Below are 26581 nucleotides of genomic sequence, written 5' to 3'. Positions count from 1 at the left end.
GACAGATCAAACATTGTTAGCTTCCATTTTCATATCAATTAAATCTACGCCCGAAGTGGGACGCCGTCAGACACAACCAAAACAAACACGCAATTTGTCCAGTCTTTCCAATTCGCTTTCTATCTTCTACAATTACAACGGAGTGAGTCTGGAATTAGCGTTGTAAATATTCAAAATGGTAAGCTCCACAGTGTTTCGCTTTAAGTAAGACGGGAGCGAGTTCGTCCCGCTCACCATCTGCTGTGTGGTTTCCAAGTACCCCCCCGCATCCTTAAGCCATTGCGTTCTATAGAGGTCCTTTAATATTTATTACCTGTTGCGAATTAGGGAATTCTGTCAGGTGGGATCGTGTTCGCAGCGGAATTATTCAGAATGTTGCTTGTATTTAAAGGGCGATTGTATTCGGCTGAGGGAGCATTTCCAAATTGATTTTCGGTAAGGACCTACGCATTAGTTGTGCTCAATGCGTACTTGGATGATGTAGCGATGTTTACTTTAGAAGGATGTTTGGAACGGTTCGAGCGGAAGTGAAGCTGAATAATGGGAGTTGGAGATTGGATTCAATGTTAGTTGTGATGTTGATGAAGATGTTTAAATGTTTACAGAGGGACGAAGTGAAGTTGTTACATTAAGTAAAGCAACAAATCTTAATTTATGGGGGATCTTATCCGTAAGCACATTTCGCTGCTACTATAATTTTCAAAGTGTAAAGAGTGATGAATGTTTAATAACGATGACTAATAGAGTCATTACACTTTACAGTGTTAAATCAGAGGATGCATGCGGCCGAATGTTTATCGAGTTCATCGAAATTTATAAGATAAGCAAGATCGACGATGTGTTGCTGACTCCATTAACTTTGAATTAATAAGTGCTTACGTTTCTTATCAATTTGCATATAAATTTGCCTGACTACCACTTAGCGATTAAATTAAAATTTCGTACACTGAATCTGTTGATAATTACGAGACTTTAGCTTCATACAAAAGTTGCAAATCCTTGTTTATATGAAAATTCTATGACAGCATCAGAGGAGAGTGCATGTAAAGACGTGTGGTCGCCGCGGCGGTCGCCCGCGGAGTGCGGCGCTCCGGCGGGCGGCGCGGGGCGCCTGCGCGGCGCGGGGCGAGGGCGAACAGCTGAGCGTATATTGACAGCGAGTGGCACGTTGCCGCGAGTCAGTAGGTTCGCTGTCACCGCGGAGTGCGAACGTAGCCGCAACGCAACTTGAGCTCCTCCGATCTTCGCTTCCGGCGTAGGGTCGATTGATTATGCTACGCTCGGTGCCCCGCAGCGCTCGACAGGACTGAGCTGCGGTTGGGAGCCACTAAAATTATGACTTTTGGATTGTTTGCCGGCGAAGAAGAAAGCGGCAGATATCTCGTTCTAGAAGAGAAAACTCTGAGGATAGTTTCCCGGTACTGGGAGGTCTTCGGCGCTGCACCGGCCGAGAGGCAACAGATTGGGAACAGGCAGAGGCTTCTGGTGGCCCCGTTCGGACTGCTATAAATTTTATTTTTTTGGACCTGAACATATTAGATTTTAGTGTTACTTTTTAAGTGCAATAGGTGAACTGTGTTTGTGTTAAAGTTGGAAGATAGATAGATGAAAATGGTTCCCCAGCAAGTGTCGGATGTTCGCTCGATGAGCCCGGGGGCCAGTGGAGTGGTGTTTGGCTCTCAGCTCGTGGACAAGAACTCGTCAACACCCTACACGGATGCCACTCAGGTAGGTGGAAATGTGCACTAAATATTGTAGGCCTCGGGTAGGGTTAGGGAATCAGGAAGTGTTTTTTTTATGTGTTTACAGTGATTAAAATTTAAAAAATAAATATAAAAATACGCAATACATGCGTTAAAAATTCTCAAAAATGCGGTATAAATAAGTATAAGTTTTAATTAATGTAAAAGATTACAAAAAATCAAAAAGTAAAAAATTACAAACTTTAAAATGTATATCTAAAAAATAATACATTTTAATAAATTATATAAAGATAAAATACTCTTTATTACACACAAACAAATTTTTGGTAAATATCTTATAAAATAAATTATAATTCAAAACAAATTAAATAATACCTACCTAATAAATCCATATAAAATTATTATATTAAATCCATATTTAAAAATAAATAAAAAAGTGTAATAACACAAACAACTTAAATATGACTAGGTAGTAGTAGGTCTAGGTACAACTTAAAAAATACGACTAAATTAAACAGTGGTTTAAACATTATAAAAATACCAAAAACTCATAGAAAATAATGAAAAATATACCTACGTAAATAAAACTACCTTTTTATTCTATAAAAAATTCAAAAATAAAAAAGGTCTTTGAAAAGTAAACTATTAATTAAATAAGTGTAGGTATTTATGGAATAATGAGTCTGAATCTGAACGATTTTATAGAGGCAAAAATAAATGATTTTATACGACAAGTGCATCCAAATAAAATGTTTCAATAAAGTTTACACAGATTTACAAATCATAGGTGAAAATAAAAATCTGTTCTAGACAACTGTTTGACTAACATAAATAAAAATATGAATTATACTTAAAAGTTAAAAAAAAAACAATTAAGTACAGCAAAACTTTCCGAAAAATTATCTAATACCTACCTACATAAATCTACTTCAACGTTGAAATTTAAACGTTAACTAATTTAAACGCTTCAGCCAATATCAATTTCAAACCGCAGCCATTTGAGTAAATCTATGCAAAAACTCGAGGATTATCGTGCTCATAACTAATAATAATATTAAGGCATGCATTGGCCAACACAGTTATTAGCAAGATACAGAAATTCAATCCGGCATATAAACGATGAACTAATGGGAAGTAATGATGGCGAAGCATGCAACCCAATGCATAGGACTTGGGGTTTTTCAAGACAACCACTTTGAACGCAATAAATGATGTTATAAAAATGAGTGTAAATTTCACGCCGCGGCGTAAACTGTGGAAGTGTCTTCTTAGATATATAACTCAATTCGATGATTTAGTTGATTTTGAAAATAATAGATTGTACCTACAACAGTTTTCATCTTAAGTGCATACGACTCTATAAAATCAAAAATATTAAACATTATTTTACAAAGATTTCGAGAAATCGCAAAAAAATATTAATTAATAAATACCTACTTAAATAAAAAAACTTTATTAGGACCCAAGTGCAAAATAGAAACCTAACTGTAATAACGTGCGTAATTGCTAATAGCAAATAAATCGAAGTTGGTCGCAGTAAAAATTACACAAATAACAATTTTATTACGAGTAAATTGTGGCCGGTAATGATTCAGAGAGCCAGTCGCGACACGCCCGCGGCTGCAATAGTGCAAAATGACGAATACGATAATACAGCTGAGGGCAATGACACCCAATATGATTTCCTTGCATTATCGCCGTGAGCAAACTCACCAATACATGATATCCTAAATGAAGCGATAGCCGTCAAAACAATCGATAAAATAAAAATACTTGCTGGTTTTATTGCCGGGTGAAGTATACGTAAAATGCGCCAGCGAACTCTTGAGAGTGCATTAACATTTTCAATGTCAACCCGCAATATTTTTAGTCATCTCGTGTGTGCGTGACCTTTCTCATGTGTTTGTGCATGTGTGTGTACGTGTCGGTGTGTGTGCGTGTGGGTTACTCGCTCAGTACTGAGAAATGATAATCTTAGGTCATTCGCGTCTGAGATTCAGTTTTAAACACTGTCAGTTTCGAGGAAGTGCTTAATATCACGTCAACATTCAGGTAGGATTGAGATTGTCATTGATGAATCTAATCACTGATATGGCAAATAAATAGCTTATCACATTTTGCATATCAAACAACAGAGTTCACTATTCAAAAAGAAATATCTACAGTATATCATTATTCATTATGCCAATTGGTTCATAATAAATGCATACATCGAAGATGTGAAAATGAGATACAATAATAATTATAGGGCTAGCAATATAAGGAAACGATTAGGTATAATACTTCATTATAGATGTGGTGGAAACAATGGGTTAACAAATCAACACGAATCACGTGATGATATTGAATTTGCACAAAAAGGTACTATTATTCAATTTATACTGTTATCTGATTGAGAAACATCTGTGCTAATTGAGTTAACCGCATAGGAAAACAAACATCGTTTGTGAAGAGGAAATAAAATATCGCTTTATATAATTAATATAAAAGTACATAATAATACATACATAGCTTATTATATGTTTTATTATTTGCTCATGATTTTCATTAAAAAACCGGAGCAGTAATGGTCAAAATACAATTATGCTTCATACAAGGTTATTCGACAGTTTAGCTCCATTTTATTACTGGAAATGTGATCGTGGGCTTAACTGATTGAAAGATTAATTGTTGTTGCATAAAAACTTCGCCCAGCAACGTCTTGCTTCCCTTAAAGAATTCTGTTTATTTGGCAAATTGAAACTGTGCAGACATTCCCAGAAACAGATTTTATTTCTCATGTTCTAGAGCACACACGTAAACATGTTTACTTTAACTAATCCTTGTCAGCAGTAGTCATGCAGTTGCACCCATAAATTAACATTTAAGAACACAAGTTTCTGTACAGTAAAATTTCCATGCTTAACTTTTGTCGTAAGTTTATCGTTTAGTAGGCAAATTTATGTACCCTAATGCGTTACTTGCAAGCTCGGTGCAAATCAACATTTGATTGTAAAATACAGACTCATGTCGGCAAATGCAATTTGCTCTGCAGTTGTGGGTGGCGTTTTAATGGTGCCATTATAGCGAGCGAACGCCGAAGGTTGCTCAAGCAAAATTACCTCCGTACGTAGGTACCTATAGACAAACACACCATTATAGATATTTACAACTAAATTACGGTATGGAAAAATCTTATTTCAAATAAAGTTCTTAGTAAAGTTACTCATCAGAACAAGTGTTAATAGCCCATGAGCGGTGAATATGAAAGTATTTTTATGGAAGGAGTTATGATTGCTGTAGATAATGATCTTGGAAATGAAGGTGCGTTTCCTATAAGTTATGTTTTATAAATTGCGGTAACAAATGTGGTGGCGAGGGAAGTAGTGCTTGACTTAGTCGTGAGGGTCTTTGAAAAACATCTCCAAACCGAGTTTGGCGTAGCCTCAGTTGTCTTGCGAAACTCAAGTCCGACATGTGAAAACAGAAAGTCTGCACTGCAAATAGCAATAAATTTTGCCGGTTCACGTTGACGCGAACTGAAATCGCGAAGCGGGCGGACGGAGGAACTTCGCTGTGAAACAACAAAAATCTACCAATATATCTTTCTGTTGAAATTTTACCCACATACGGTGTATTTTGTTTGTTGGCTTCGGTGTAAACAAAAAATCATTGCTTGCTGAATTAATGTGAGCATTAATATACAGGGTATCCCGTAAATATTGGTCCCAATGGAAAGGGTGACTCAGAGGTTATTATTATATTTTTATTACTTTCGATTTATCTTGAGAATAAAAAGTTCTTACCAACCAGAAGAAACAAAAACTACAGAATTGGCTAGAGACTACTAATATATTCAACTTTTGAAATTGAACAGATGAAGAAAGTTTCAGTGAAATAGCAATGTAAATATCCTTTACCACGTTCTGAATTTCGACAGCCAAGTCTCCGAGACTCCCCCATTTAACGATTTATGTATGCTGATTGGATTTCGGAAAAGTTCCTGTTGAGTTATTTCGCTGTCTCTTGAAGGCTCACGCAATGTTGATTAGGTGTTTTTAGCCCGCCCTCGGCAACTTTATTGTCCAAGTTTGATTGGAAAATAATGAAAGGTCGAGACGACCGTCTTATCGTTGTTTTCTTCGACTAAGTGTTGTTACTTAAATTTCAGCAGACTTTTTCAACTCAAGGACTTCTTGAAATACCTACTACATTCTTTATTGCTTATTTTGTATTGCGTAAAATTAATAAAGTATGTAATGCTTTACTTACTGTTCCTAATTAACGTTTTGAATAATTCAGATAATGTACTAAGTATACATATATAGGTACATAATAGTCCATGAAATAAAACTGTTAGAGGCATTAAACTTGATGTAGATGAATAACAAAAAAAAATACAAAGTATGTGTTAAAGTGTTCTTATCCAACGTGGGACATAATTAATATAAATAGTCTGGAACAAACGAATTTGTAATTAATATTCGACGCCATCGAGACGAAGGTCTGTTGGAGGCATTAAAACACAACACTTTCGAAAATTTCACTTTTATTAAAACAAATGACCTTAGCCGAGTGCTAAGTAAATTTTACTCCTTATTTCGTTCGATGGAGAAATTCTTACAAAATTTCGCCGAAGGAAATTCGGGGCTAGTGATTAATTTTGTCGGCATTTAAGGATTTCGCAGTACGTTCAGGAAGTCACGCGAGCTACCCGCGTACATCATCCGACAGTTGAGTCTTCTTGTCGATGTCAGCACTTAGAATAGAATAGAACATTACATACCTACTAAATGTAATTTATGAATTCTTCAAGGCTTCCTCAACTTCTGACCTAAAGAATCACAAAATCGAATTTCGAATAGCACAAAAGTGATATTATAATTGAATAATAAAGTTATTAAACGAAAGAACCTGTCCGCAAGTTAATTTAGACAAGATTACGGTACGACTGAGTATCGAAGAGAAACTTTCTTTGCCGAACAAGAAAAGTTAAAAGGCACCAAGCCCCGAGCAAAGTTATACGAAATCGATAGTCAAAGCGAGACAATGCGCTTACAAAAGAACTAGATTTGAACCAGCGTTTCGAACAGGTTAAAAAGATTAACGATTTGTTTTTAGAGCTAAATAATCTCAAAGGATAATAAAGAATCAAATTCTGATAGTGAAATGTGCCTTTGAAGATGCTAATGAAGAAATTAATTAAGTGGCTTCTAATGTTAACGACAGGACTGTTCTAATTTCCGACAGAAAAAAAAGTTGTTTACCTGATGAAGGCTCATTCGATTAACGAGCAAGTTTGAGTTGGGGCACAAAAAAGCAATCCCTTGAGAGCAGCAGCTTTAGAACCGGTTTCAACTTACTTTCTGGAAACGAAAGCAATTGTTTCTAATCAGTGCTGTTAGCTGCAAACTTGGCAAGGGGCTAGGAAGGGCATTTCGAAAGAACGGTGTGTTGGTAAACGCTGCTCTCCCTCGCTCGTTTTCCGATTTATTTTTCTTGGCCCAATTCTGTAAGGAACGTGCGAAATGGAACTGTTCTCTGGGTGTAATGTTTGTCCAAATGTTCGCCTAATGCAGGTGAAGGTTTATTTTCTTTCGGTTTATTTATTTTGTTTGGGATGCTGTTCAATTAGTTGGGTATTAAATCTTCCGTATTGAATTCACTGTTTTCGTAAAAAGGATTGAAACAGGTAAGTATATAATACTTCCTACACGCACCTTCAACTTTCCATGGTTCACGAGAATGATTATGTCAATTCAACCAATTACTATAATCCAAGTAATAATCCGACCACTTTCATTAAAACTTATCCGATTCGAATGAGCCAGCACCAAGCAATTATACGAAATAAGGAAGTTTAATGCAGAACAAATTGTAAATACGTTTTCGACCTTGGCCTTTATTTTACATTCGAGTCTTTCGCCTCGGGCTTAAACCGGACGAACGAGTATATTAAACCCACCCCGAGTACAAGTCTTGCCCTATAACGAGACCAACGCTCAAACCAGTAACCACTCGATGTTCCATCAATTTTAAACTTTAAGCTGAACCGTGTAAAGATCATTTACCAGCTTCCCAAACCAATTTAAATAAAAGCCTGTGATACCGCAAAATAAACTCTAATCTCAAACGTTAAAGGTTAAGATCAAGTGCCAGTAAAGACGAAGAGGCGATGAATCTGTGACATCAATTTAATTTGCAAATAAGAAGCTTACAAAAAGTAAGTACTGGAAAGTTCAGTTCTGTTTACAAAAAGTATACGATTTACTTCCGTTTATAGCTAAATCCTATTATTATGATTTTTTCACTATGTACCTTATTTTTTTTTGATACATTATTTATCTATTATTACTTATCATTGTTTGAATAATCACAATTAAGCTTAATCAATATTGTATTAAATTCGATAAGGAGTACAAACAATAAGAACCCGTAAGTTTTCATTCCTAGACCGGGCCAGCTTTCATGCCAGGCGGGTTACTCTATACTGACGAAAAACTAACAAACGAGAGCTGTGGTGCAATCGGCACGTTTAATACAACGATATAGAGTCGTGGCTCGCGCAGCTGCGCTCCGAAACTTAGTTTTTCGTCATATAAAGTGCCCCCAGGACTTGAAGTTGCTCCCTGCGCACGCACACAAACAAAATTAATTAACCTAAGAGGGTATTTACGAACGCGAGGGTCGGTCGCTCTTGCATACAAACTGTGTATAAACCAATACGCTACATGTAGAGGTAGATATATCGACAAATGAGATGTGGCTCATACACTTGTAAATGAAACTAGTACTGTGCTGTACATGCTAGGTGTATAAATGTGAGTACTTTATGTAGATAAGTGAATTATTGAGATAGTGTTCCTTATTCTCTTCAGAAATGGCTGTAATTCTGACGTTAACAAACGCCAGCCATTTATATTGAAATTTCTCTGCCGCGCTGGAAATAATAACAGAATCGAAGATTTTAATTACACTTCGATTTTGTATCCGGCACAAATTTATATTTTGATATCGCTTCGTAACGAGCAAAGTAATTTAGAAATAATCATTAACAAACATCATCTAATAAATGATAAGTATTTACACATAGGTGATATTTGACATTCATTTCGTAAGTACGACTATGTTGTTTACATAGTTTTTGATCAACTACTTAGTTTCTATGGCAACAAAGCCATGTTAAGCTATATAAGTTGAAGAATTTTCTCATTATGAAATTCCAAGTTAAAACTGGCGTTTAAAAGAAAAAAAAGCTGTTTTAGATTATAGCGCTGTGATAAAAAAAAGAACTACTCGACGTACTTGAGCAAAAAGCTTGATAAAAGATAGGTGAGGTTGTGAAAAAAAGATAACCGCCTATAAAATGTAGCTAACTATTCAGAGTATGTCTAAAGAGTTGAACTCGATGCAGACGATTTATGATGAAAGCCGAAAGAAATATGGCGACATCGCTAACGTTCTCATTGAAACTTTATTTTTGTGAACTCTTTTCTTTATTACGGGCCGAGTACTCGCAAATAGAGCAGAGACCACCCTGTAAAGACGAATATATTCGCAGCCGTATTGAAATGTAAATACGCCGTCGTAAACTTGTTTTTCTAGATGAGATCCCAACTACGGAGGTTTACGTGTATTGATCTCTGTCTGTCATGCGTTGCTTTGATTGCGGCATAAATAAACATGAAAGTGTCTCGCCCCCAAATTTACTCGGCGATATTCTTTCGATAGTTTCTGAATAAGAATACTTACCAACTTGTTTATAAAAGTAATTTTCTTGTAAGCGGAAAATTATAATTATAAAGTACATATATAGTAATATATAGTATTAGTATACATATTATTTATTAAAAAATAGACTAAATGAATATATTAGTAAAACAGAGCACGATAAAAGCGTCAACGATATAAAACACGTTAAAATTGCAGCGACAACAAATTTCGAACTAACAAAGTAAACAATTAAAGGTGTAGAAGCCAAGAATGTCGGTGCAAAAAAGTAAAAGAAAGTAAACGCAGACGCTTCTCGGTTCAAAAGTGACTCGTTACAGTGTACGGAGCTCGCTAATACACTATCAATATTTGCACGGCTACAGACTCCCTCAGGAGCGGGCCGGGACGTATGGTTGCACAAACATTGTCGTCTCTCCAGTGTTCCGATGCATTTAGTACTCCACCGACTCAAGGGAGAACCGACTAGCGTAAACTCGCATTTCCAACAACTAATTCCACTCCAAATCATTCGCCAATAAAATAAGGAAGCAACAAAGTATTCGCTCGGTTTATTCTCGGTCGATTCGCATCTGCGTCCGTTTTTGAACTTATTGATTGGGACCATCTGCGACATCGGTTACTAGCACATGCCATGGAGTGCATTCGGAAACGTCAAAATTTTCGAGTGGAAATTCAAAGAGAACAGGCGAGTGGCGCCCCGCGGGACGGTACAAGTTCGCTGTCGACTGTGTAAAGAATTGCCAAAGTTGCTTCCGTTCCGCCGCATGCAAAATTGTCGGCGTTCGACAGATTTGCTTTCTGGAATACCAACTCGATTTGAACACTATTGCAAGCCGCTTTTGTCAGATTTCAATAAACTGCTTTCCAATATTGTCAATACTTTTTAATACTAACCTTGTTATAAACATAATTACTTACTGATTTCAAATTGTGCCAAACCAAGGGTAAAGGTTAAGTTAAACGAGATCGTCTTTAAACGGAGAACTTATTGACTGTTCCGTTCCCTTTTTACCGAAGTCTATTGACTCGGTAATGTCTCTCATTTCCCGAACACACCGGCTTTGGGGGAATAAGAAAAGTTCCAACATCCTCTTTGGGTGCCAAAAGCGGAATGAAAAGAGGCCTCTCGCCTTTTACTTACGGAGGCAAGCGCACTAAACCTAATACCTTTTATCTTTCGTCCAAGAGTTGGACTAAACTTGAATACAAAGACAGTCGTGGCCATCTGTTTGAGACCCTTTACACGAGTAACTAATTCCAACTTTAATGAGAAACTCGTTAAAGTAAAATATTTCGATTGTGAAGACAACCTCGTTAATTTGGGCGTTTGCATCTATTGCCCCTTTTTGATGTTGAACGAATTAAACTTGTCTCATCTGACGGCACAGTTAGACGAGCGCTGTTAGACATGGTTATTACAATATGACTGCAGCAAATGATGATTCATCTGCTATAATGCTATCTTATGCCCTTTACTGCATTACTATCATTAATGTAATTGCTTCGCACCAGACCGCCCCACTCGCTCGTGATGGGAACGATTTCTTTGCGTGGAATCGATCCCGTGCTCATTGTGTTCGCCGGCGCGGCGTCTGCAAGTCAACATATCAAACAATTTACTTACAACACGACTATGATTTCTTTATTACGGTCCCTTTATCCTTTTGTCCGTCGGATCCCGGCTTTTCTCTTGGAAATTTTCTTTCTGTTGCGATTCTTTCTGATCTCTCGCAAGATAAGATGATATTGAATTTTGAAATGCATCCGAGTTTTCCTTTTTGGCTCTCGGAGGATTTGTATATTCTCAGTCCGTTGTATAAACATAAAGTGATTTGGGCGAGTGGTCCATTTCATAAATTAGCATTTTGGTTGTGTTACATTACGCTCTTCTTTTGCGCGTGAAATATGTTTAAAGATTAAAAAGGGAGCACTGTTGGGATTTTCGTAAAATGTACTCCGCGAGCCATAAGCCGCATTAAGTCGGTCGGAGATGAATTGTGCTCTAGTTCTGTTAAAGTGAACAGCGAAGCAGTTACGATAATGTATTTATAATTACCATGTCGGTTTTGTTGGTCGTGACAATACCAGTAACAGTCTGCTAGATTTAAGTTGGTTTCTGATTTCGTTCGTAGTGAAGCAAGAGTAGAAGACACGCGTACAGCAAACAGCTGACTGCAAATAAAATGGTCCCGCTATTCAGTAATATGTCAGTCCATTATCTTCGTAATTAAATCCCTAGCGAGTGTTTTACGAGTATCCAGAGGCAGGCAGAGGCGTAATAAAGCAGTGGGTTCGCTTGTTACTCGGTTCCCAGGCTCGCTCGGATCCAACTCCGCATTTAGCTCCGTTACGACAAATATAGTGTGTTAGACGTGTGTAAGGGAATCATCTGAGTGATTCTGAGAAATTACTGTTCTGTTTACGGGGCTTTTTTATTGTTGATAGTGTTTATAGAGTCGTTGTTGAAAATAATAGGTTCAATGGTGTTATTAACTAGTCGTGTTGATGCGAGGTATCATAGCTATAACATTGACAAGTAAATCAATGGTATATTCAAACAGTTTCCATAAGAACAACTTCTTGGATATGTTATGTATTCGTATATTTAATTAATTTGGATTAAGCCACATAAGTTGAGGAAAATAATAAGTACTTTATAGCTCATTAAATTGTTATCTTAATTTAGACTTCAATTTGTTATAATTACTTCTTTAATCACTTACTAGCCTTTTCTCCGCCAGTACAAAAAAGTGTTTCAAAAGAATGTGCATTCTTCCACGCTTTAGTACTAAAACAATAATGTTTTGTTTAACAACAATTAATTATTTTTTAGTGCCGCTCATGTCAAACTTCAGCTTACAGAGCTGGTTCTGTCGTCATTATGCCAATGTTCCAATAAAATTCAAGCATAAAAAGCATAAATTCGAAAAAGTTATTTCATCTGTAAATCACAGTAATGCCTTATTCACCAAGATTACCGGTGAAAGTCGGCAGTGTAATACCGTACTGCGTTGAACGTACCTTCTACGATGTAAATTACCATCTCTGAGAACACAAATAGAACATCTTGTGGCGAGAAAAGTGCACACACGTGCATCAGAATATACCGCGTCTACGCTCCATGTTAGCAAGTGTAACATTATTTAATTTCCCTACGCTTGCTGAGTATTTTCTTCATCACTACCCATCACGTCCCCACTGCTGGGGCACGGGTCTCCTTCTTATGTAGGAAGAGTTTTGGACCAACCACGCTGGCATAGTGCGGGTTGGTGTATGATTTTGGTTATCACTATTATAGCAACTGAAGATAATTACATCAAGATTTTTTTGTAACACGTACTAATTATAGTTTGCTCTTGAATATAGCAAGAAACAACTAACCCAATTGGAAAATTGTAGTACCTACTGCCGTAATAGAGGTAATTACATAATATCAATAGATAACGATTCAACGATCATATCAGAACGGTTTCTAATGGCTGCCATTTTTCTTATCCTTCACAAACAGTCCACAAAAACAGTTCTATGTTTATATCATTACGGTCTAAAAGCACAAGTGTTAAATTTCCTTGTAGCTAGGTACTTTCTCACCGTTTTCATCCGCGTACCACTACATGCGAAACTTTTGCTACTTATCAAACTTGTATGTGTAAGGCTTATGTCTTTGCTCGAAGTGTCTTATTATGCAGAAAGTAGTCTGCAAGGAATAACTACAATTTGCGTACGAAGGTACAAATCTACTGCAGGGCTAATTTTCCGTCTACTTTCTATATATGTTTCCATTCGGTTTTGAAACATTGAGATTGAATGCGCAGTGTATGTGGATGCAGCTGTACTACTTATCGTATACTATCATCAGCATATTACGCGTTCGTTTTATGCTTCCTACTGCTTCTTTTATAGTTAATAGTATTAGTTCATTTGTATTTTAAGCTCTGTGTCCTCGTTTCCAAGTCCATTGGCTCTTGTATCAGCCTTCGCGCTAAAGTGGATTATGAAAATAAATTCAAGTGCATTATTAAGCTAACAAACTACTTGTCAATTGATTATGAGTAAAGTATTGATTGAGATAACGATGTTTGCCGAAGATGATATTGAAAATTGTGTGTCAATAGTTGGGGATCAACCGATGCCGTTGTCCGTTTCACTCGTGGTGTTTACAAGAAAAACGTTTTGCTATCGCACGGTTTGTTTGCTGCGCAAAAATTTTGATTGCACAAAGTAGTTCACAAGTTCTAAATATAGCTTCAGTAGTAGCCTTGGCCTCGCACGTAGTAAATGTTGGCTAGGAAATACAAACTGCCTAATTTTTACACCTAGATTCACGTCATGTCATCATTACTTGAATACTTTATGTTAAGTAGGTAGGTACAGCTCATTGAAAATAATACGTAACTTTTTTACTGGAAAATGATTTAACTTCCGCTCTCAAATAAATACCAGTAAATTCATATCATTGACCATTATCGGGGTTCAGAGAAAATGCAGTTCAATTCAATTTAATGTTTCGGCATATCCGACTGTAAATTAAAAATGATAAAGTTAGGTACAGTACATTATAATAATAATAATAATAAATTTATTTATTCCAGGTCATAACCCATATTTTTGATTAAATAACATTAACATTGATAATTATTTATAAAGCAAGATTACTAATAAATTATATAAAATTAATTTACATTTTACCTTTAAATACAGTCATAATTCATTTCATATTAAACATTATTTTACATGCATTTATCACACAACAATTGAAAAGTCAGTTTGAGCCAGTTGTCAGTCATGGTGAGTGTGTTTGTAGTCGCCTCCAGACTTCATGGACGGGGCTCGCCTGCCAGCTGCCGGCCGCGCGCACCACGGTGTTGCAGGACCGGCGCAGGCGCTCCGCCGCGCCCGCCGTGGTGTGGCGCATCAGCGCCGCCCAGCCGTGCACGCGCCCGGCCGCGAACATCTCCGACGCGCTTCACCAGGGGGGCAGGCGGTGCAGTATCCGCCATGCATTGTTGTACTGCACGCGGATTCGGTTGTATGCTGCCTTCGTATAGTGGCACCAGAGCTCAGCCGTGTACAGGTTGTAGCAGAACGTGGTGAACAGCAGGCGCTTCACCTCCACGCTGCAGCGCTGGAAGCGGCGCGCCAGCATGTTGGCTTTGACGCTGATAGCCCTGCGCTGTCTCTCGATGTCGGCTTCATCGCGAAGCTTGTCGTCAATTAGGTGTCCGAGATATTTAACTTGGCTGACCTTTGCCAGAGCTGCCCCATTGAGATGTAGGGGGGGATTTTTGGCAGGAGTGTTAGAGGACTCGAACACCATGTACACAGATTTGCTTGCGTTGTACAGCATGTTATGTGATTCTGCATAGTCTTCGCAGATTTTTAACATAAGCCTCATGGCGGATACCGAGGGCGCCAAGAGCACCATGTCGTCTGCGTAGCTTGCATGGTTCACACATAGTCCATCCATGTAGCAGCCAACACCGGACTCCGCCAGCCTGCTGCTCAGCTCATCCATGTATACGTTGAACATCACTGGAGAGCTGGATCCTCCCTGTCTCACCCCACAGTACAGCTTTTCAGGTTTGGAGTACTCGCCGTTCCATCTCACGGAGTTCGTCTGTTGTTGGTGCCATTTCACTAGAACTCTCACAAGGATCTCCGGCATTCCTCTTTCGCGAAGTTTATCCCAGAGCAGAGTGTGAGAGACACGGTCGAAAGCCTTGCTAAGGTCCAGGTAGCAGGCTATAACAGATGTGTTTCTGTGCTTGTAGTAATGAGCTATTTGCTTGACTACGTATATAGCTGTTGTTGTCGACGAGTTACTCTTGAACCCCATCTGATGATCACTGCTATAGAGGTATTTCTCAGATAGAGAGTGAATCACTTTTTCTAGCAGTCGTGCTATAATAGGTGCGAGGGCAATCGGACGGTAGTTGTTGGAGTTGGATATGTCCTTCTGTTTGTCTTTGCATATGGGCACTACGACTGTCCGAGTAAGTGAAATTGGTAGGTGTTCCAGTTTTATTATCGCTCTAAACAGGTTACACAGGATGACACACAAGGGGCGCCCAAGAGTTTTCAGATGTTCAATTGATAACCCGTCATGCCCCGGGGATTTTCCGTTCGCAGTTTTACTCATAATTTTCTGAAGCAACTTGGGCGTAATACTGTTGGCTGTATCACCACCGGGCTGATCCCTTTCACACGTAATATCACTTCCAGCAGAGGCAGTCTGCAGTGACTGGGCATAGGTTTGCGTAGCCGGTGGCGGGTGTGTGAACTTATTGATAAACAAGTCCGCTATTCTTTTTTTGTCAGTTTCACCATCGATATTGGAGGGAATTGAACTTCGAGACTTGCATATTTTATTTGTTTTTTGCCAGAAGTTAGTGAAGTTTTTGTTGTAGAAATTTTTTGCTATGCTATTCATTTTATTTTGCTCTTCATTTTGTTGACATTTCTTGAGCGCCTCTTTGAACTTGGACCGAGCTAGTCGTCTATTATCAGTGAGTTCGCCAGCAGCAGGTCTCCCGCCGCAGTGCCATTCCCTCAGAGCATCCCGTGATTTAGCATAGTGTTCCGCAACATGTTCACTCCAGCCCGCTTGAGATTTATATTTTTTATTGCGTTTTTTATTTTTATTGAATGCACCTGCAGCAGCGATTTGCATAGTGGTAACAATAAGTTCATACAGCTCATTTATCTCTGCAGCCGTTTTAGGTTCTTCACGATGTTTTTCATGTGGTAGGTATATATTCATCAGGTTACCGTACCTAACAATATCGTTTCTATCCCGTGGTCTCCATGCCCAGGGATCAGTGTGAGAGTTCTCTGGGCCGACTGACACCCTTGACAGTTTATTTATTGAAAGTGTTATATGTATTGGTCGATGGTCAGTCCATGTCACATCGTAGTCCACACATATGTCTGTTATGCTCTTCTTCACTGTCTCTGATATCAGACAATGGTCAAGCCACGAGACGGAGCCATGTGCATCACTGACAAAGGTGTATGTATCAGCAGGTAGCATAGTTCTATCGACGCATTCGTAGTTATATTCAGTACAGAAAGATAAGAGCTCTCTTCCAAACTGTGTAGATGAGTCTGCGTTAAAATCCCCAATCACAAGGCAGTCGCTGCAGTTACTCTCCTCCTTTATGGCGTGAATTTTGCTGAGACAGTCTACGAACTCCGTAAAGTTATCCTGTTTACAGGTAGGCATATAAATGTTGATTATAAGCAGCTTGTTTTCACTGGATAGAGTCAGCTCAATTGCCGCTAGACGGGGTGTTTCACACAGTATACTGGCTGTTGCTTTTAAAGTTTTCTTATATAGGATTGCGATTCCTCCATGTGGGCGACCGACGAGTGGGCCTGCGCTAGTGTCGACGGCGGAGGTGCCTATCGCATCACAGCTGTCATGTATGTTCTGTAGCGTATGTAAATCTGTAGGCAGGAGCCACGTTTCTTGCAAAGCCACTACATCATTGTTCGAGCAGAGCTCCTCAATGAATTTACTGGATCTTCGCAGTGATTTGCAGTTTATCGTGACAATTTTTAGTTTATTGTTCATGTTTGTGGATTGGACGATGTTTTCTTTTGGTTTGATACGCTAGGTACGCGTGTTCTTTATATATGCCGACTGATATGCCGGGTGGCCAAAGATCTTGATTTAGCACGCTATTAATGCTGTTGCTAGAGACAGTTATTTTGAACGCGTTGTGATTAAACCCTTCTCTTTCAGGCAGCAGTTCAACCTGTAGTGCACTTAGTCCAGTGTCTATAAGGTGTTTTTTGATATTTTCTGTTGTGACGCTCTTGTCAAAGCCAGATGTGTACACCTCAGCAGAATTAATAGCAACTTTAAGAGTGTTTGAGTAGTTTACAGCAGTACCGCGAATATTTAACGTTTTTTGTTTAGGTTTAGGTTTAGATATATGTTTTGCTTTCTTTTTCCTTTCAATTAATATAAATTCTTCTTGATTCTCACTGTTAGAGTCAATTTCCTTACTAATTGTGTTAGAACTGCCACTTGGAGTCCTTGGATCAGGCAATGAAGACAGGTCTGATGGTAAGGCACTACTGTTTTGATTGTTTTTATCGGTTTTATTAGTTGGGGGAGTCTTTAGAGGGCAGGAGGGAATAGCCCATGCGTTGGTGGCTCTTTTTGTTGAGGATGCGTTCTTCGATTGGATACTTTTCTTTGGTGTGGGAGGAGGCGATGCAGCTAGCAGTGTGTGCTTGATTCCGGTTGGTGTAGAGGGAAGGCCCGACTTAATACAAGTTATGTCGTTTCTAAGCTCAGCGACTTCTGCTGCCGTCGAATAGTTTCTCTTGATATTATTGACCTCCTGAGTCAGATGAACTATATCCTTCAGTAGGCGTGATACGTCAACGTGGTCGAAATTTACGGGAGGCAGTTTGTGTAAATCTCGTGCAACAAATATCGGTGCCCGATTAGGCTCAACCTCTCTAAGTTGTGTGATGATATCTTGTAGGTCCTTTCGTGCTTTATCTTGTTTCCTGTTTATGAGGCGTTTACTTGTTTGGGTCGTATCAAATAGAAGTTTTTTCGCTACTGTTATTTCGTCTTCTGTGTTGTGGGTAGCGCAAATGTCGATGAGGCTTTTATCATCCATCACATTAATTTTGCATTGTAGAAATGCCAGTACTTCGTTAATAATTATATTACAGGAAGAGCATTTCGTAGTCATGATTATGATATAGGTAACCAGATTTGTGTTTGTAAAATATTCCCTTACTTTAGGTAGGTTTATTTGTACTGGCAACACTGATATGTGACAGGTTATCTGGGGAAGCTGTCAATGTGACAATTATAGTTGTCAATGTCAATTCAGCTGTCAGTATGACGTCAACTGTCACCGGTAGTTATCCAAGTATGAGGGTAGGTCAACAAAACTTGTAAAAATTTTATTATAATCAAACAAGATTAGTTAACTTTTAGTGCTCATTTACAGGGCTTACTTGTGTTTTTCCATGGAGATTTATATTTCTGCGTATGCTTCAAGTATTGTCTTGCTGGATAATTTAATAATTTCACCACTTTAACGACTTAATACCGAAGTTTCGATTTGATTCTTGAGAGCAGTTTTAATTGCGTGTTACTCATTGTGAGTGCGTTGATTGATTATATTCTCCCGCTTCCTTGAAACGACGTGCTCGCTATGTAAACTACATTTTATCTATCATGCTCTTTGAGATCACTTCCATAACTATAGAAATAACAAGATTACGTACTAAACTAACTCTTGAATCATAAGCCAGATGTGTCTTGCCGCTATGCGTATTGCAATACTTACTAAAATAGGTGAACCGATGACAAGATCAATCTACACACATGAAAATGTTTACTTTAATCTTATTTCCTCTATCAGACGCCGCTGACGTCAAATTAACTTTAATTACTTTACTACCTATCTTTAATATCACACAACTGTCTCTATTATCGTACAGACGAGAGAGAACCAAAACGTGAATGTTTGCAAACAAGTCCAGACCCCTTATAGTGAATTTGTTTTGACAACGATTTTAGAATTCAAAATCTATTGAATTTGACACTAATTACTTCGTTATGACTTCGCGATAACACCACAAAATCTTTCAAAAGCTTTATTACCATTTCCAAATTCAATGCAGCTGAAAATGCATCAAAAATTTCTCCAGATCCAAACAGCCAATGGAAACAGATGAAACCCCTCCTATCGGTACGTACTGCTCGTAGTTACATCACTGCACGCGCCGGCCACCATGCGCAGGAGTGCGCAGCTATATTATAAATAAACAACCACGTGTAGACTGCGCGATAGTACCGGGCTCTTCCATGTCTATCACATTTTGATGACGATTCTGAAGACAAAAATTCTAATTTTAAACCCCAATTTCTCTACAGTCGGTTATCTAACCGACCAGGGATTGGTTATCAATTATACGTCATCTCCATATAAAATTCTTGACAGATGTGTCAAAAGTCAACCACTATTACCTGGTTATGATCTAAACAACTATGGAGAAATTGGCACTTAGACTGTAAAAACCGCAAATTCTTCGTTTAAAATTCCAGTCTATGAGTGTTCTCGTAGCTCTATTTTTCGTTATTTTTTATATACCTAATTATAAAAAATGATGAATATAATGGATCCAAACATGACGATAGATCTGCAATGATAACCTACTTGGGTTACCCCATTTTTTATTAATTAGTAAAAATATAAACATGATAATGAACATTGTGATGTGATGATTAAAGTGGAATGAACCAGTATGCATAAAGCGAGCACTGTGGTTCATATCGGCTATTGCGGTGTTAGATACGAACATACTAACATACGTACTAATGCCATTAAATATAACGTCAGGGTTTTTTTTTCAAGTGCCTTTTTATTTGATGTGTATGTTAATATTGAAAAAAATATGAACGCAGGTACTTAATACATTTTTTTTTGTTTTCAGGTAAATGATATTCCTTAAAATGGTAAGACATCAACTTTCAATGGTGGTAAGTATATAATATTTTTTATTCTATTAAAATTAAATCATCCACTTATTTTACATAATTATATAAAATTTATTAAACATAGTACTCGTACGTGTTCTATTTTCAAAACTATCTGAATTTATCTCTAAGTAAAGCGCCAATTTCTCTTTTGGCACCGTTTTACTATAAAACGACATAAAATATTATATTTTGTTATCGCCTTCTTAAGACTGACCTTTAAAGGAATTGTGCCGGATCAAAGTTGACCTTACTATCCTAGCCATGTATATTGCTCCGTCAGGGTTCGCTTGCCAAGGGCCTGTGATTTTATTTTACCTTTTAACCTCAACTTTGTTCAATATCTTACTAAACATTTTTGAATGTTTCTAAACTACCTATTGACCAAAGGCTCATAATTTTTACTATTATTACGTTATTATACCTTTACACAATGCAGCGTCTTCTTCCATTGTATTGTTGTTTTTTTTACTTATTGCTGTTGTAAAATTGAAAAAAAAAAAACTTCCTACCTATGGCTTTAAAAGGATAGCAATTATACCACGTGGTGGTTTTGTTTTTCTTAGGATGTGTAAGATGTTTATGGCTACAATTACTATCTTAAATTTAAAATTTAAAACACCACATTTACCTTGCCAGCCATAGATTTGATATTTTTTTTAAACCAAATACGTTTTATTTTCCAAATGATATTATAATGTTTTTCTAATAATATGTAGTTTTCTAGGTACATAAACAAAATATGTTTAACAACCTCTGTGTTGGTGTAGATAGATGAACTTTACGTTCTTATCTATCTTTGCCACTTGTTTTGTGTTATTATTTAAATTAGGATTCTGCTATAAGATTATAGTAGTTTATTCATATACTAGAAGAATTAATTGTACCTTACAGAAAAATTACATAAGGAAGCATGGTAAATATATATTTTTGTACTTAAGCACTAACTGATCATTAAAATTTTATATCTATTGGTTTATTATAATAAATGTAATTTATGTTACAATAATAATCATTTTGCATCTCGTAAACTACAACTCTCATGACGTGAACAGTAAACACTATATTAATTGTGTGTATTACGTTTTACAGAATTGCATAAAATTATAAAACCTGCTACCGTGTTACTATCGCACGTTATTATAGCAATCGACAATCTTTAAAGCTGGTTCCATATTTGTGTAATTTTAAGATCGCTATAATATATTATTATGAAATGAAATTTCTGTCAAATTTTACGTACGTAACCTACTTATCCCTTTTAAAACACTTTTCACAATGGTGATTAAACATTATTTAAGTAACTTTATATTTACTTTTTTTTTATCAAAACTAAGTATTATTTAAACAACGGTCTTTTTCAACCTTATGTCGCCATGAAGAAGTAAGAACAAGAAAATATTGTGAGAGCAAACATTTGTAACACTCTTGAGTGTTGCACATGCACCTTATCTTACTTCAAATAATAATATTTCCTTTGATCTTGGTAAAAGAACAAAGGCAGCTGTAGCAAGAAAAAAATATGTTCCTACTTGACCTGACTAATTAAGTATAAGACATTGGAACATTTAAAACCCAAAACCAATTTTATCAGAAACATGCTTTGTCAAAAGATACGCTACATAAAATGATTCATATAAGCTTTACCCCATATTACATTCAATCCTAACCTAAAACGAATCTTCTCTACAATACCAAAAACCAACGTCGTAAATCGTTAGACGTCAACGATACAACACAAAAAGAAATCAATTGAGGAAGACAAAGCATCGAATGAAAAGAAGCACATGTAAAGCGCAGTAGCGGTAGAACGACGAGAGAAAAAAATCGCCTTCAAACGAAAACATAGTGCAGATAAGAAGTCGACCTTTATTCTGCAGTATAGGGGCCCGTCGAGTGAGGCAGACAAAAAATCAATTCAAGCAGCTTGTGTCAGGTTACTTGAAAAAGCTTGGGTAGAAGCTTTGATATTAGATATTAAACGAAATTCCACTTTAGGTCAGAATTTATGTCCCAAGTATGAGATGATTGAGATATTAAAATAGCTTTTAGGGATAATATATTTCTGGGTGAAATCGTTCTCGAAAGGTCAATGATCAATTTCAAAGCCTATTTAATCCGGCGTAACCTTTTTTTTTAAGTATCTTAATTTTAGGTACGTATAGTTTCACTGGCGAAACCTATGAATTTTCAAGTACTGAGTATGGTATACGCATTCCAACTAGATGGATCAGCGGCCTATAAGTAGCAGGATAAAGAAGGGTCAGGAAAAAAGATGATCTTTGTTGATTAGCGATGATTGTAAAAATACGATTGACTTAAATTCAGTTTTTCCGAGATCAGTCAATTCGTCTTAGAACAAAATAAAAGTGCCTGTCTAAATATAATTTACGTTTTATTGCGTTTTATTTCAACAAAGTTACGTCGCCCGCCGTACCTGGCTATCTGTTACAATATATTGTACAGAAGCCGGTTTAGCTACCTGTCTTCATCAATTACATTTTTTACATCGGAAAGATCTTTCTAATAGACCTCGACGTCGTTCAAAGCTTTTGATTGATGTTTTTTTAAATACACTTTATCTTAAAGTTTATCCTCGTTTGATAGGTAGGTCTTTACCACTTTTGTTTTTCAATGGGTAATAATTTACCTTTCGAAATTTACTGAATTATACATACCTGATATTTTATTATTATTTACTTGTACTTTGCCAGATTATAATTCAATCAAATAATACCTATAGTTGTTTCTGTTATTAAATTAAAACTATTAAATTGTCCATTGGTTGTGTTTGTACCAATAAGCCATTACTAATGCTGTGCGAGAAGTGGTTATTCAGGTTTGAATTAAACATAATTTACTATAGTAATTATTGTAAGTGGTAATATTGCACTAAAATATTAATATCGGTTATGTTAGAGAGTTATGAAATTATTTTCAAAACTTTGGTTTCCACGATAAAACCTTCTCTATTAAATAAAAATAGATTATGCAACTTTTATAATTAAGTCTGCAAACAAGTTCCTTCAGTAAAAATATATCAAAAAAATATCAGCCTCTTTGCTCTGAACCGAAACGACAACATCGCCTTGGAGTCGGCCGATCTCGATAAAATTGTATAAGGAGATTAACAGATTTATTCCATAAAGCCTCTTCTAAGGATATTTACTTGTGTCCTTGTTTTATTTCGTTCATTCTTTCGTACGTGCCTTCGCATAACTTAGTACTTCTGTTAAAACGATCGTTATTTAGCTGGCTCTCTGCTCTCTGGTAAACAGGCCAAATGAGAATATCGTGTTGCTGATACTGGGAATATCTAAATTGAGTTTTGAAATCTGTTACTAAGCATAAAATGTGGCATAAATGGAATTGCAGACCTGGCTTTTGCATTGGAACTCGACCTAACATATTTTACATTATTTTTATTTAGACGCTTTTTAAGTTTTGATTGAGGTTTAAAATTTATGGAATAATGCTTCTCATTTAATTTCGCTACTGCCAGACATTTTGTGGCATAAATACAAAAAAGCCATTAGTTTTAAATACCGACAGTATTCAGTTTACTTTTTACATTCTTTTTTTCTAGAGTATGGGATTCTTGGTGACTAAAGTCATTAGTTAAGACATTATTTATGATAAAAGTATATTATTTAAAGTTTGCACTAGTGCAGTTAGTACCTGCAAACTCTATTACCGCTCTTAGAGCGGCCATAACAATAAATTTAAAATAACTTTATTCACTCAGCCTGTTACAAACCTGGCTATATCCTCCTTTACAACTCGTTCTTTATAACTTTAATTTATAACACTCGGAAGCGGAATACCTAAAAGAAGAAAACTGATAAAGTGCTGTGAAAATATTTTCCCTTTTACTTTTAAACTAACTGGATGGAAGCCGGAGAGTTTTATCGTGTTATTTTTGAGTTGGTATTTACTACTAGACATATTTGAAAAAATGGTTTACTTATCAATATTTTCTACCGTATCTTTAAAACGATTGAACTTAGGTACACATTTAATGAAAATGTTTCAACTCTGTATATACCCATATAAATCGAAATATTTATTTGTTACTAGCTGTTCCCGCGCGCTTCGCTTCGCCTTAAAAACTTTTTCCCGTGAGAATTCCGGGATAAAAAGTATCCTATGTTCTTTCCCAGGGTCTAGACCGTATGTATACCAAATTTCATTCAAATCCGTTCAGTAGTTTTGGCGTTAAAGAGTAACAGACAGACAGACAGACAGACAGACAGACACAGTTACTTTCGCATTTATAATTTTAGTTAGGATTCAAGGAAAATATTTGCCTAAAATACTGTAAATATTCAAGTTAAAAATAACATAAAACCGATTCCTTTTCAATTTCTCAATCGTTACGATCGTTTCAGTCCATCTGTCGTATTATTTTCTTTTCCCATTTATCCGTTAAATATTTCATTCAGCCCACAGTTTGTGATTATTCCCTCTCTGAACGTAACACCTCTCAAGACATTTTCAATTTCGAAGCACTTCTATACTTTTCAATTTTACACAGTTCCGCCGGACATTGGTGGAATAAAGTAATTACCAACTGCGTTGTGCTTCTGCTCGGAGTTTCGCAACTTGCTTTTGTACTTGTACCGAGCCGGTGATTAATTTCGTCGTCTTTTATATCATTTACCTTCTTAGCGTTGTTCACTTTTTCATGTTCAAAATGTATTATTGAATGCCTTAAAATTTGTTGAGTATTTTTGAACCCTAGGTATTCTGTATTATATCAAATAATAATAATTGTCAAAGATCTATTAATACATAATGAGAAATAAAATATATTCCACCTGCCATTGACGTTCAATAATCAATATGACACTGGAACTTTTTCATTACTCATCATCATCATTGGCCACAGCATCTATATAGATGATTGTTGCAGCGCTCGTGGGTTATGAGTGTATTATTAATCACCACTTATAAAGAAATAATATGATAAATCTATTTATAACAAATGACCTAACCTAAAGATAGAATTAAACCAATAAGGTCATAACAAATTGAAAGTACCTGTCCAATTAACAGTTGTCATTTGCGTACAACGAGATCGTCTAAATAGAGTCAATTGTCGAAATCAGATTTCATTTACTGCAAGCGACGGTAATCAAGACCAATCTAGGATTAACATGGCTATAGTAGCACGCTTCCTGTTATACACTTTTTAAGTGACATTATAGTACTCAGACTCCTTGATGAGCCACTTCCTCATTAGTTAGTTTGTTATTATTTATCACAGTGACCGTTTTAGAAACACTACCTTGGTTTTATAGGGCAAGCGCGATCTGTTTGTTTGGAAACCTTTGGTGACCCACAAGGCCGGCTTATTCTGTGAATATAATTACCTAGTTCGCTAAATACTAGTCTGTGGGAAATTTGGGTGAAATTAATTAATCTCTCCGGCTTACCTTTACACGCTTTCGATTAACCGGTCTAATGTTAGGTTTGGATTCAATAATTCAATTATGTAGGTATTATGATGTTGGATGGGTAATGGGTATAGCCGCAGTTTGTTTTTATTTACGTAAATATTGTTTAAAATAAACAGTATAACTTTCCTGATTGAATTCAGCAATTACTTACATGCATGTTGATGTTTCTTAAAACGATGCTTAACTGAAAAGATCGAAGGAGAATAAGTTTGAAAGTTAGCGAGTATCTTCAGAGGGTGGATCCATTAATTCAAACTAAGAAGTTCAATTCAAACAATTGGAGACGCAGCGTGAAGGGAGTTTCACGGCACTGTTTTAACTTGTACAAGTTTTTATTGTCTTTTTTCTTCGCCAACCTTCTTGTTGGACATTTTTGTTTGTTTTTCAGGGCTGTTGATAATAAACACGGCTAAAAGGATTTCATTAATTTGCCTACAAAAACAAACTTGGCGTGAAAGTTATCGAAGCGGAAACCGAAGGAAAGTAAACTCGTAAATCAAAACTATGAAAAAACAACCCAACCCTTTAGGTTTTTAGATAGCAAATCTTTTTTCGCCAAAAATTATGAAGTATAATGAACCAACGGCGGGAAGTAACTTAGCATTAAGTATTCGTATTTTCCCGGCTGTCTCTGTCGGGCCAGTTAAAATTTCAGCTGGCTAAGCAAAAATTTTGTTCGCTCCAAAAATCTCTTCGCTGGAGGGTGGGCACCCGAATGAATTCCTGCATAAAATTTACATCGAGCGGTCCATACAAATTACCATTTCGCTTCTTACTCTTATTAAATGTTGTAGAAAAAATATTGCTTCCTAAATGGCAGAGAAAATTTTCGACTTTTTGACTCATTTCAATTTATATTTTGTTTGTCGTCAGCGTAATCTTTTGAAACATAATTTTCATTTAGGCAAATCTATAACTTTAAAATAGTCGTGCACTCTACTTCAATTTATTTAGTAAATAACTTGCACAATAGCAAAGTGGCTACCACATTTTGCGACCACAAAAACAAAAAGCTAGCAAATGCTTGCAGCAAGTACTATCATAATAGCAGACACAAAAACTTGGCAACATTCGGAAGGGGCTAAAGAGAATGCGTCCAAAAAGGGAGTAAAACTAGACTTTTAACGCAAAAGATTGGGTGTGAAATACTGACAACTAAGTAAAGATATTTGGCAGGCCGTCTCCCGGGCTAA

The 26581-nt window shown here is 36.7% G+C and overlaps 1 protein-coding gene across 1 annotated transcript in view; it reads left to right on the top strand.

Moving 5' to 3' along the window:
- The first annotated feature begins 1166 nt into the window (after positions 1–1166).
- The window catches only part of LOC105385600 (transcription factor SOX-4), a 60463-nt gene continuing 35048 nt past the window's right edge, over positions 1167–26581 (top strand). The window contains exon 1 of the mRNA XM_038106342.2: positions 1167–1728. Coding sequence (XP_037962270.1) covers positions 1606–1728 — 123 coding nt within the window. The 5' untranslated portion in view covers positions 1167–1605. The remainder of the gene's footprint in view (positions 1729–26581) is intronic.

Source organism: Plutella xylostella, chromosome 19, assembly GCF_932276165.1.
Source record: "Plutella xylostella chromosome 19, ilPluXylo3.1, whole genome shotgun sequence".
Taxonomy (NCBI): domain Eukaryota; kingdom Metazoa; phylum Arthropoda; class Insecta; order Lepidoptera; family Plutellidae; genus Plutella; species Plutella xylostella.
Note: the sequence above shows the minus strand (reverse complement) of the source record. Positions and strands in the feature narration are given on the sequence as shown.